This window comes from Camarhynchus parvulus, chromosome 2 (assembly GCF_901933205.1).
Source record: "Camarhynchus parvulus chromosome 2, STF_HiC, whole genome shotgun sequence".
Lineage (NCBI taxonomy): Eukaryota > Metazoa > Chordata > Aves > Passeriformes > Thraupidae > Camarhynchus > Camarhynchus parvulus.
This window is the reverse complement of record NC_044572.1, coordinates 57,397,216-57,409,923: the sequence shown is the minus strand read 5'-3', so window position 1 is coordinate 57,409,923 and position 12,708 is coordinate 57,397,216. Positions and strand designations below refer to the sequence as shown.

At 37.2% G+C, this 12,708-nt stretch overlaps 1 protein-coding gene across 5 annotated transcripts in view; it reads left to right on the top strand.

Moving 5' to 3' along the window:
* GOLGA4 (golgin A4) overlaps positions 1-12,708 on the top strand; it is a 78,008-nt gene that overhangs the window by 46,395 nt on the left and 18,905 nt on the right. For all 5 annotated transcript variants that reach the window (XM_030944188.1, XM_030944187.1, XM_030944191.1 and 2 more), the window contains 4 exons: positions 2,263-2,418; positions 4,991-9,069; positions 9,769-9,890; positions 11,019-11,149. In XM_030944188.1, the coding sequence (XP_030800048.1) occupies positions 2,263-2,418; positions 4,991-9,069; positions 9,769-9,890; positions 11,019-11,149 (4,488 nt within the window). The remainder of the gene's footprint in view (positions 1-2,262; positions 2,419-4,990; positions 9,070-9,768; positions 9,891-11,018; positions 11,150-12,708) is intronic.

Genomic DNA, 12,708 nt, shown 5'->3' with positions numbered 1-12,708 from the left:
AAGACTGAGTAACTTACAGTAGTAATAGTAATGACTTAGTAATGATAACTTATCACTGTCAGTGCTCAGTAACAGCTGTATCTTGTGGAAACTATTTATTTTTTTGAAATTTTTTAGACTTGATTTTTAATATCTTTCTGTGGATCATTGGCAATCCGACCCAGGAACTAGAGTAAACGAAATACAAAAAATGAGGCTGTATGAAAAGTGTTTGTATAGTTATGTCTGGTTGTATTGTGTTATGTGAACAGGGTTAACTATTCATATTGTTTGACATCAGAAAAAGTATTTTCTTCGAGATCAGTCTGGGAAAAATTGTTGCAATTCTTTGCACTTTTTCATGAATTGTAATCCACTATAGACAATAATGTAATTCTGCCTAAATAGTTTATATATATGTAACATATATGTATATATATCATATGTATATATCTGTTACAAATAGCGGATTGGTTTTTGTGCCCCTCCATGATGGATAGTGACTCGGACTGAGAGACTTTGACAGCCCTCTCCTGAGTATATTTTTCTACCTGTTTCAGAGGTTACTTCCTTAATTGTAAGAAACAAGCTTAAAAATATCTTAGCAGTGGAATCAAGTGAGAACAGACTTTATTCCTGTCTTGGTTTACAAGACAGATGTCTGCTAGGGAAGGCAGAAAAAGCCTCCCTTGGAATGGAGAATGTAAACCCCCTCCCTCCAAATTTTTAGAATCGTGAAATTAAGGGGCTGTCAGGCAAAGATATGGGAAGAGGACTAACAGTTCTTTACTGCTATGTGTAATAAAGCAAACAAACAACAACGACTTTGGCATTAACAACAAACAGAACCAGGGACCCAGCGACAGCCTTTTGGCTGCAGCACTTCCCCATTTTGGTGTTATTACGGTCACAGCCGGCAGGGGCGCTTTTGGCTCCCGGTGGACAGGGCAGGTGAGATGATTCCCCCATGGCTGCAGGGGGAGCTCCGGCACTGGCTCGGGGAGCTGATGGCAATGGCGGCTTTTGTCCGAAGATGGGAAGGAGTGGAAGAGAGGCTTTGCTTCACAAACCCTTGGGGCAGCCAGTTCCTGTGCCCCTAGCAGGACTCTCAGAAAGCAGCAAGCTGGGCCGGCAGGGGGTGAGGGGCTCCCAGCCGGGCAGGGAGAGCTGAGCTCAGGATCCCGGGCGCCTGAGCAGACAATGATAGGTGTCTTTTTTAGTGAGGTGGGTGTTAATAAGTTCAGTGGCTGTTCTCATGAGCAGAGACTCACCCCACGGCAGAAGAAGCTGCTCTGGGCCGGTCTGTAGCAGCAGCAGTGGAATTCCTTTCCCCAAAAGCAGTGTCTCTGACTGTCCTCCTCTAAAACTGAAACAGAGAGAGGGAGAGCTAGGAGCTGCACCCAGCCCCTTATCCCAGCCAGAAAGAAAACAAAACCTCCCAAAAAAACCAAAGGAGTTTCCCCCTCTCTGCCATCAGTTCTTATTAGCTACTCAATTGGAACAAAATTCCACAAATAACAAGGAAGGAACGGGGGAAAAAAACCCAAACCAAAACCCAACCCCCAACAACTCCTCTCAAATGTTATTCTCAATTAATAGTGGTAAACAAACCAAAATGGAAGGCTTGATTACATTATGTTTTTCATGCAAAGACAAGGCATGTGACAAATGGCTACTCACTTTTCATAAATTTAGAAAGGTTTATTAAACTTTATCAAAAATACAATGGCAGACTGAATAGAGAAAATGTTATGGTGCTGGGAGCAAAGGATTTTCCCCACCATGTGCTCACCCACACAATGGAGGTTTTGGCTTTTAACCCTTTAGCCCCTCCCAAAGTTCTGTCCATCGACTCCTTCACTGTCCAGTGGTGAAGTTTACTTCCTCAAATCCTGATTGGAGGTCAGATGTTGCCATAGTGACAAGCCGACCCTCCCACATGTCCCAACCCCGGCTGTCCCTTGATAACAGCGCAAGGGGGTAAAACATAACTATAAATCTATAAAACTTTTCTTAACCTATATACATGATATTTGTCTGTTAATTGTGAGAGTCAATCATCACATTACTCATCGATCACAAGGGGTTTCCAAGAAAAAAAAAGAAGCTATTTATTGCAGTTATGTTTTCACAAACTGAATACAAACTCCATTTGTTTTTGTGCAGAAAGTAAAGGTGATTGGGGTATGACTTCTATTAACTTGAAAATATCCTATCATAATGTTCTTGAAGGTGTGATGACTATATTTGTAGTTTATTGTTTAGTTGTTCTTCTTCATGCAGGAAAAAAATCAGAGTGAGTGCTTAAAAGTCCTTCAAGAGCAAGAACAGCAAGAATCCCTAGCCTTGGAAGAATTAGAGCTGCAGAAGAAAGCCATACAGTCTGAGTGTGACAAGAAAGTTGAGAAAATGCATCAAGAGTTAGAGACTTGTAGAACTGTGAGTAAAGATTCCAAAAGACTAAGCATTTGCAAGTATGTATTTAACTGTGACAAATTTACAAATGGTGATTTGTTGTGATTGGGTTTTGTGGGATTAAAGTGACAAAAGTTTAATATATCGCCATGCTATTCTGCAGCCCCTAGGTTTTTTTTTTTAAGACTAGGTGGCATGATGCCTTGAGAGGCTGATCTGGAACAAAGACCAGACAGAGCTAATAGAATGAAGTAGGTATTTATTAAAAGGCCTCAAAAAGATACGTCTTGGGCAGTACAAGAGCCTGGCCAGGGCTACACCCATGATGGACCCAAAATAGTCACTAGGTTTCACACTTTTATCCATTTGCATATTGGGGTTAATTGTCCAATTACAGCTTCAGATTATGAAGTCCATCCATCTTGTTTTCTCTCTTCAGTCCACTCTTGTTTATATTTTTTGGGCCTGAAACTTGTAACAGTTGTCCTTGATCTCAGACTGGAAAAGGATTGTCTTGTCTACCTACTCTGTGAAGAGAGCTTGCTAACACTTAAAATGAAGCTCAAAGCTATGCTAGGCAGCACAGAATCTGAAAAATATGAAAGCTAAAACTTAAGGCATCAGCAAAATATAGAAATACATTTGCTTTATAGCATTATGTGGGATATAAATATATATCCATTTATTTAATTTTTAGGTATGTTATAAAGCGGAGTTAAATTTCAGGCTCTTTAATTTCTGGGTACTTCTGCCTTACAAATTCTTATAAGGATACTTTAGCAAGTGTTACAAACGAGTGTTTGAGATCACTTTAGAAAATCAGCAGCAAGGGTATCAGTGAAAACCAGATTTAATATTAAGCAACAGCACAACAAAGTTTGTTGGCAAGATTCAATCTACTACTTAGAGGACAGTTAAAGCACACTAAGGAAGAACAAGCAACAACATAACCAAACGAAATCCAGGCAATCAAACAGAAATTAACTGAGAACTATATAGGGGGTGTGTGTGGGTGGATGTGTGGGTGTGTGTGTGTTTAGGTGAGTGTGACAAAAGGACAGTGAGAGCACAGATGAAAAGGAATATGGCCTAAAAGTTTAACAGCACTCAAACATAAGAGTACTTTTACTTAAATTATACCTTAAACCTAATGATTTAACAAAGGAATAACACTTAACTTATACCTAACTCAACTTACAACCTTACCTTAAGAGTTTAAGAGAGGAATAACATTTAACAGCATTTAACCTATAAATTAAAATTAGCAACTTTGCAAAGAAAACACTTAGCAGCATTCCACTTAGCTTATAACTCAATGACTTCACCTTACTACAGGTCTAACTTACGTAGATACCTAAGGTGCTTAAAAATCTAAGAAAGCAGCATTTCTCCTAGCTTTGCTATAGCATATGCTCATGTGCATGCACACAGACATAAACAGTTAGTGCCAGCAAGGTGCCTGTGAAAAATTCCCCTCGAAGGTAAGCAAAATACTCACTTTGGATGCCTTTGCACCTCCCCAGCAAGTGAAGGGTTGAGCCTTGAAGAGTGAGGATGTTGGCCCAGTATTCGTAATTTTTTTGTAGATCCTCCAAGTACAAAAATCTTGAGAGTGCACTAGTTCTGACAGGTGTCCCACTTAGAGGGAGATTGCTGGTTGCAACCTGTGTCAAGGAGAGCTCAAAGGGCCCCATTTTGGACTGGTGTTTATGGGATCACTAGAGTGTGGGCTTTAGTCATAACAATGTTTCATCGTGATCACAGTGGTGTTGGCACTTTCTTTGAAAGTGTGAGAACAGGGATATTATGCCATTCAGGCTAGAAAACTAGTTTCTAGTGCGGTTTGTAAGGAAAACTTGAGCTTGTTAGACAGCAGCAGTTCCTGGGAATAGACAGGGTTTTTGATAAGCTTGGGAAAAGGTGAGTCCAGATACTGTTTTTTCAAGGCCGAGGCCTAATGAGCATTTCTTAGATGTCAGTGCAGCCTGAGAGGAGGGGGGAGTGCACCACCACAGTAAGCAAAAAGATTTGCTTAAATTTTTACAGTGTCCTTTGCTTTATGTAATGAGTAAGACTGTATTTTCTGCTAATGCAAGTTTGTACATTATTCCACCACTCCCAGATATTTGTTTCAAAGTTTTGCCTAAAGAAACAATAAAGCTTCACAGCAGCATTTCCATGGGAGGTAGAATTATGATAAATCAGTAGGCACATACAAAACTCCATGAAGCTATTGTAAATTCCCTATATTTTTCATCCTATATGTTGGTACTTTAGTTTAAGAAGAAAGTGTGAACATACTTCTCATAAATGTCACTACTTACTTTATTTGAATTAGTTACATTATTTTCAGGTTTTTGTGTGTATTTTCACTGCAGTGAGATAGCGAGTTTTTTATTAATTAGCTAACTCTCCATAATAGAAGTAAAAGTGAGAACAAACCAGATGAATTAAAGGCTTATTGAAGAAGTTGACATTCACTAAAAATAATGGAATAAGTAACCTGTAGTTATGTGAACCTGGTAAGATTTTTTTTAAATTAATCAAATTTTTACCTTTTGAATATTCATATTCTTTTAAAACTGTATTCTAACAGAGGATTCTTGAACTGGAAAGCTCTCTTGCAAAGTACTTGCAAGATGACAGAAAGCAATCAGAGGAATTAAATACTCTCATAGAGTCTGAAAAAACCCAGCACAGTAAGGAAATCAATGATATGGTTGAAAAACACAATAAAGAACTGGAGAATGTGAAACAGCAGCAAGAAAAGCTTTGGACAGAAAAACTTGAAATTTTAAAGCAACAACAAATAACTGAAATAGAAAAAATAAGAGAGAAACAACAACAAGAGATACAAACCATTTTGAAAGAGAAAGAAACAATTTTCTGTGCACACATAGAAGAGATGAATGAAAAAACATTAGAAAAACTGGATGTGAAACAAACAGAATTAGAAGCACTGTCTTCTGAGCTCTCAGAAGCACTAAAAATACGTCATGATTTAGAGCAAGAGCTCTCCGAATTAAATAGTAAAGTGTGTGAAGCTAAGCAAGAATTGAAAGGAAAGTTGGAGGAAGAGAGGAAATGGCACAATGAAGTGATTGAAACAATGTTAAAAGAGCATGAAATGTCTATTCAAGGTGTTGAGAAGGTACTCAAAGAGGAACTCAACAAGCTCAAACAATCACTGGAGGAGAAGGACAGACATTTGGAGGAGTTAAAAGCACATGAACGGGAAATGAAGAAATCTGCAGAAAGATCTGAAGCTGAACTTGTCCAAGTGTCTGCAAAGCTAGAGGAGCAAAGAAGTGAAAATATACAGAAAGTAGCCACTCTAACACAGCAGTATGAATGTCAACTGAAGGACCTACAAAGAAAAGCTGATGAGATGAAGAGAAGTCTGACTGAGAAGGAAAATGAAATGGAGCACATGAAGAAGTTACAGAACAAGGAAGTGGAAGAGCTTGAACAGAAACTGTTAGCTGCAGAGGAGAGAATTAGTGCTTTACAAGGAGAGTATGAAAGTAAACTGAAATGTCAGGAGAAGAAGGTGGAGAAAATGAAACAGAAATCAAAAGATATGCAGGAAACTTTCAAAAATAAACTTGCTGAGCAGGAAGCTAAACTAAAAAAGGAGCTTGAAAACAAGCAGTTGGAATTCAGTCAGAAAGAGAGTGAATTCAATACTAAAATTTTGGAAATGGCACATGCCAGCTCATCTGGAATCAATGATGCAGTGTCAAAACTGGAATCTAATCAGAAAGAGCAACTAGACAGTCTTGCTGAGGACCACATAAGGAAATTGGAAGAAGTAACCCAAAGTTGGGAAAAGAAATTTAATCAGCAGATTGAAGAGCTCAAGGAACAACATGCTATGGAACTGCAAGTGAAAGAGCAGGAAGTTGGAGACCTGAAACAGAAGCTTTTCACCTTCAGTGCTGAAAAGGAGGACTCCAGAACAGAAATAATCCAACTGAGGGAAGAACGAGTGAAAAGGGAGGAATGCCTGAAGGAGTTGCAAGAACAGCTAAGGCAGTCAGTGGCTAAGGTGGGTGCTTTGTCAGATAAGGAAAGTGACATGAAAACACAGTTGAAAAAAATGGAAAGTGATCTTAAACAGTCCCTGAAACAGCAGACAGGACTTCAGGAACAACTCAGTAAACAGAAAGCTGTTGAAGAGAACGACAAGGCCACAATTACTGAGCTGGCTGATACAGTGAGAACCCTTGAAGAAAAACTCCAAACTGTGCAATCTTCTCAGTATAAAGATCATGAAAATTATGACAAAAAAATAGAGTCAATTCAGCTAAAAGAAACTGAGTTTAAAAGGTTGTCAGGAGAACTTACAGCCCAGTTAGATGCTTGGAAGAATGCTGAAGCTTCATTGCAAACCAAAGGCAATGAATTAATTGAAAGGTGTAGTGAAAAAATTGGCATAATAACATGTAAAATTGCAGACTGTGAGCGCCAAACTGCAAAGATTAAAGAAGCAATATTAATCAAAACAAGTAAGATAACTGAACTAGAAGCTCAGCTTAGGGAAATAACAGAGCATCATTCTGCTGCTACTACTTCTTTGCAAGAGTCAATTCAAGAACTGCAGAAGAAAGACAATTTAATTATGTCTATGAGAGCTGACATTGCAGGACTTGTAACAGAAAATAAACAATTGCAAAAAGAGGGAGGACATCAGCAGCAAGCAGCATCAGAGAAAGAAACTTGCATAACACAGCTGAGGAAAGAGTTATCTGAAAATATCAATGCTGTCACATCAATGAGGGAAGAACTCCAGGAAAAACAATCTGAAGTGTCTGCTCTCAACAAAACAGTTACTGACCTTAATGTTAGACTTGAAAGCACAGTAAGTTTAACAGAGAAGGAAGCAGCCATATCTCTGTTAAGCAAACAACATCAAGAGGATCGGTTGCAGTTGTTAAATCAAGTGGAAGAGTTATCATCCAGAGTTGAGATGCTGAGTCAAGAAAAAGCATCAGCTCTTGATCAGATAGATCATTGCATGGCCCAGTTGTCAGAGTGGAAGATGAAAGCACAAACCAAGTTTACACAAAATCATGATATTATCAAAGATTTGCAGAGCAAACTTGAATTAAGCAATACTGAAGCCACTAAGAAAGATGAAGAGCTAAATAAACTGAAGGAACAGCTGGCTAAACAAAGCAGGAATCTTGATAGTTTAAAAAGTGAATTGGAACAAAAGCAAAACAGAAGGGAAAAGGAAGAAAGTGAGTTAACCTCAAAGTTAAAAAAACAAGCAGCAAAAATTGCTGAACTAGAAAAAGATATTGCTCAGAGAACCTTAGAAAATGATTCCTTGGTAGAGGAACTTAAAAAGTGTAATGAACAAAAAAACACAGAGAAGAAAGAAATAGCTTGCCAACTCCATCAGGCAGAGAAGGTGGCTTTTGAAAAGGAGAATAGATTTAAGAAGGCTGAAGAAAAAGTGCTTAATCTTGAGAAGCAAATAGATTCACTGAAAGCTGATTTTGAAGCAAAGGAGAAGGAATTTGATCAAATGAAGTCAGTGATACTTAAAAGGAAAGAGGAAGAACTGAAAGAATTAGCAGAGAGACTGAATGCAGAGAACAGCATTAAGCTGGCTGATCTGAAAAAGAAGGCAGAGCAAAAAATAGGTTCTATTAGAAAGCAGTTACTGTCTCAGATGGAAGAAAAGGAACAGCAATTTAAGCAAGATAGGGAAGATCAGTTAAGAAAGTTGGAGCAGAAAGTACAGGAGAGAGAAGCCAAAATTGAGTCCTTAGAAGAAAAACTTAAGTCAACAAGAGATTCTGTAGAATTAGAGAAGGAGATGCTGGAAAAAGTAGAGAGTGTAAAAGCTGCTGTAGAACAAGAAAAAAATAAGTTACTTGAGAGTGTCCAACAGACATACAAAGAAAAAATGCAAGCGTTACAGACGGACTTAACCGAAAAAGATGCATTATTACAGAAGTATGAGAAAGAACAGCGAGAGAATAATGACTGTCATCTAGAACTGCAAAACAAACAGAAAGAACTCATTAAAAAACTAGAATGTGTTGAGAAGAGCCATCAGGAAGAGCAGGTTAGGACCAAAAGTCTGAGGAAAGAACTTGAGGAGCAAACAAAAAAATATTCATTGTTAGTGGATGAGCATGCTTGTTGTGGCAGTGTTTTAGCAAGCAGTAGGGAAGAATTGAAAGTTAAGGAACAAAAATATCTTGATATGGAGAAGATAATTGGAGACTTAGAGAAAAAAATGCAGGAAAAGGAGGCAGTCAGTCAGTCTTTAGAACAGAAGATAAAAGAGTTAGAAAATAATATTGTGAAGGAGAATGAAGTGCTTAAGATTGAGATGGAAGATACTACTTTAAGATATGAAGAAAAGGTAAAATGTCTACAGCAGCAGTTGAGTGAAAAAAATGACAGTCTGAAAGCTTTTGAGGAAAATGCTGAAGAAAAGTCCAGATCTGTTTTGGAGCTGCAGACGTTACTAGTGGATATGCAGAACCAGCAGAAGGACTTACAGACTAAACTAGAAGAGACTGAAGGGGAGAAACAGAAGCTATGCAAAGAGGTGAATAATCTTCGAAAAGACATACGTACTCTGCGAAAGGAACATCAGCAAGAGCTTGACATAGTAAAGAAGGAGTCATTAGAGGAAATGGAGCAAAAAATCAGGTAAATTCTTTGTTCCTGTCTGTGTTACCACTTCTGTATTTTATCTCTAGCCACTAAAACCTCAAGAATAGTTTTCTAACGCTCAGTTTACAAGGAAATAATGACTGGTGTTTTTCTTTAATTGTTCTAAGTAGACTTAGAGAAACAGAAAGAAAAGTGGTTTGATATTTGGCAGAGTAATACCCTTTCTGATCTGTTTCAGTGACGGTGATTTTCAACATTGCTGAAGCATATAATACAATTCTGTTTTCCTCAAACAGGAAATAAAGTTTATTAAAACTTAGTACTGAGAGCTTCATGTTCAGTTGATATCAATAGTTGTTCATACATACTGCACAAAATGCGGTGTACTGCTTAGCACTTTCAATAGTTTCTCAAGTAATTCTCAAAATTCCCTAAAAATTCTTTTTATGGCATAATCTTTTCTTCCAGTTCTTCAACTTCCTCAGCAAAAACTCCGTATCTTTGGAGGGGTTCAGTTCTGGGTTGCTTTTAAATGAAACACCTACATCTACCAGGTGAATTAGATAGGAGAGGAAGATAAAGCCTCCGTGAATCTCACAGAATTCATATAATTCAAAACTATCCTCTTCTAAAATAGTTCTCAAGTAATTCCCAGATCTCTTGCCTTGCCTTGTGTTTTCACACCCTCTTTAAATGTTATATTTCCTTGCTGTATGTTTTGACCTTTTTTTACAGATGTGAACAAGAAGACATTGAGTTAAAGCACAATTCCACCTTAAAGCAGTTAATAAGAGAATTCAATACTCAGCTGGCTCAAAAAGAGAGAGAATTGGAAACAGCAGTAAAAGAGACAATCAGTAAGTGCAATGTTAATATAACTGTAATCAGTAAAGTAGTCAGAGAACTGAATCTTCAGTTATTGCTGTTTTGGGGGAGGGATTTTACCTGTGACTGTGATAAACACAACATGTGTTTTATGAATGTCTAGAGAACTTAGGGAAATAACTTGTCTTGCTCAGGAAATAACATAAATATTAATTGTAGTACAATTAGGAAAATACATATGTAGCTGTTCTGCAGGATGGATCTTTGATCTAGCACTCTTTACATCTGCCATGGCATGATAGGTACCTATCTTTCTGTCATATGTATAAAAGAAAAGAAAATGAGAGTAAAATTTTGAAGATGAAAGTGCATTGGTAAGTTTCCATTGCAGTGCTACTTTGTCTCCAGTAGTAAAAGCTTCAACATTCCAGTATTGAATATATGGCACTTGGAGAGAAACTTACTCAACCTTTAGAGAAACTTTGATCCATCTGAGAATCAGAATTGTGTTTTCTTAGCTGGATCTTGCAGACTTCATTCACTAACCGCTAACAGGTACCAACTGGGTATGATGTCTGATTGTAACACAATGTGATTATTGCTAGAGTACAACATATTTTGTCTTCTCAGTCTTTTGCCACCATAGTGTAACTTGGAGATTAGAAAAGTGAGAAAAAGGTGTGGTTTGATTCCAGTTACTAGAAGTACACCTACAGGTGAGGAGTTTCTGAAGATTGCAAAAGCTTCAGTTACATCTCTAGATAGAATAGGAGATAAAATGAGTTAATAAATATTGGTTGTTATCTTCTAGAAACTAGTTCCAGCACCAGATAGAAAAAATTGCTCCAGGTTCCAAACTGCAGACAACAAATTTCATACATGTTAGGATCAAGGGACATAATAGTAACTGATAGTGTGGAAAAATGAATTTTCCTGGCAAATTTTCCTTATAGTTACTTTAAAGCATTTTTTAAATGTAGTAAGTCCTACACTTACTTTTCCAGAATAAGTGTATCATTATAATTTGTATTCCTGAGATTTTTGAATAGAACTAAATTTCCATCAGCAGTTCTGGACTTGTTATCAGTTATGACATAATTTAAAAAAAAACCAAAACCAAAACCATGCTTTTTTCAATACTGCCTAACTTTTTTTTGTAGGTAAAGCCCAGGAGGTAGAAAATGAATTGATAGAAAATCATCACACAGAGACAACACAGTTGCATAAAAAAATTGTTGAAAAAGATGATGACCTAAGAAGAACTGTGAAAAAATATGAAGAAATCCTTGAGGTACCTTTTTGAAAAGTGATGACTACATAAATTTCAAAATTACTCTTTTTCGGTTGCATATCTAGATAGAAAAATTGTGGTTCTTTCTAGTAAAGGTCTTACTGCTAGAATTACACTTGATATGTCTGGTGACCCAGCTTGCATTTAAAATGTATGTTTGTGTAATTTATGGGCATGAAAGCACATCAGAAATTAAGCCTTAACTTTGATCATTCAATAAAAATCAGATGGCTAAGTCCTTACCTCTTTAAGCAGTTTGTGTACCAGATTGGAATGAGAAAACTGAGTGACATTTAAGCTTTTAGTAGAATTGCGGTGGTGGTGGTGCATTGTTTTTTATAAATACAGTGTTTATGGAGCAGTTTCACTCTCTGTCGCCTTTCTCTGATGCCCTGCTGAGATTGGTGCCATAGCCCTTAAAGTAAGGTTCTGTTCCATGCAGGATGCAGTGTGTTTGCATAGTTTTTTGCTAGTAAAGATTTCTTTTTTTTGCTTGTAATGAACAGTTTTTCTGCATGATATTTGCAGATAGACATACTTATTCTCTAATAGCATTTCAACCAGAAGTCACCAGCCAATTTCAGTTTAAGTATACTTCACCAAGGATGCCTCTTGTTTTAGCCAAGTAAATTTTCCCAGTCCTGCCTGTACGTGTCAAAAACATTAAATGGTTTTCAGTGCTAGACTGTACATCACATTAGAATGCAGGCTTTAACTTTGTTAATCGTAGTCCTCTTTGCACAAATAGTGTAATAAAAGAGACTATTCCATTAATAGAGCCAGCAGTAATAGATGTAAGTGGACTGTTTGTGATCAGTTACCATTTCAAAGATCTATGCACTTAACATTGCTGAGTGCTTCACACTAAAAAATTCAAACATGTAAGCAGGCTGGTATGTTTTGCTCTGATTTTTGATCTTCTAGCAGGATGAATAGCGTTAGCAGGTTTTTATATTTAGAGTCCCCTTCTTTTGTTTCCTAATTTAGAAAAATTGATTGGTATTAAAAAAACAAGGTTGTTTTTGGGGGGGTTGTGGGGGGTTTTTTGGTTGTTTTTTTTTCTTTTGTTTTTATGGGGTTTTTTAGTTTTTTGGGGGTTTAGTGTGTGTGTTTTGTTTGTTTGTTTGTTGGTGATTTTTGTTTTGTTTTGTAGGGTTTTTTTAATAACATAGCTCTAAATTCTGCATTTCTGGAGGATTTAAATTTTTCTTACCTCAGTGTGCAGTGTGTTGCCATTCAGGTCCTTACTTTATAGGCCCGGATAGGTATGTGATTTAAAGTCATGCAGGTGTAATTCCTTTGTGTTTTCTGCTCCTTTCATCCTTAATGTCAGAAACAAGTATGACGTAGTCATTGTATAATCCTGAAGGTTTAGGCTAATTTGACTTACATGCAATTGGAGGACATGAACACTGTCTTTTTTTGCGTCTCATTGATGATGGCAATGACAGTTACCTGGGACTGAAATAAACTGTAGTTTGATGTTTTAAATTACAGAATACATGGGTATTCTGTATATTTGTCTTTCATAGTTATATGTGTGAGTGTTTTATTTCTGT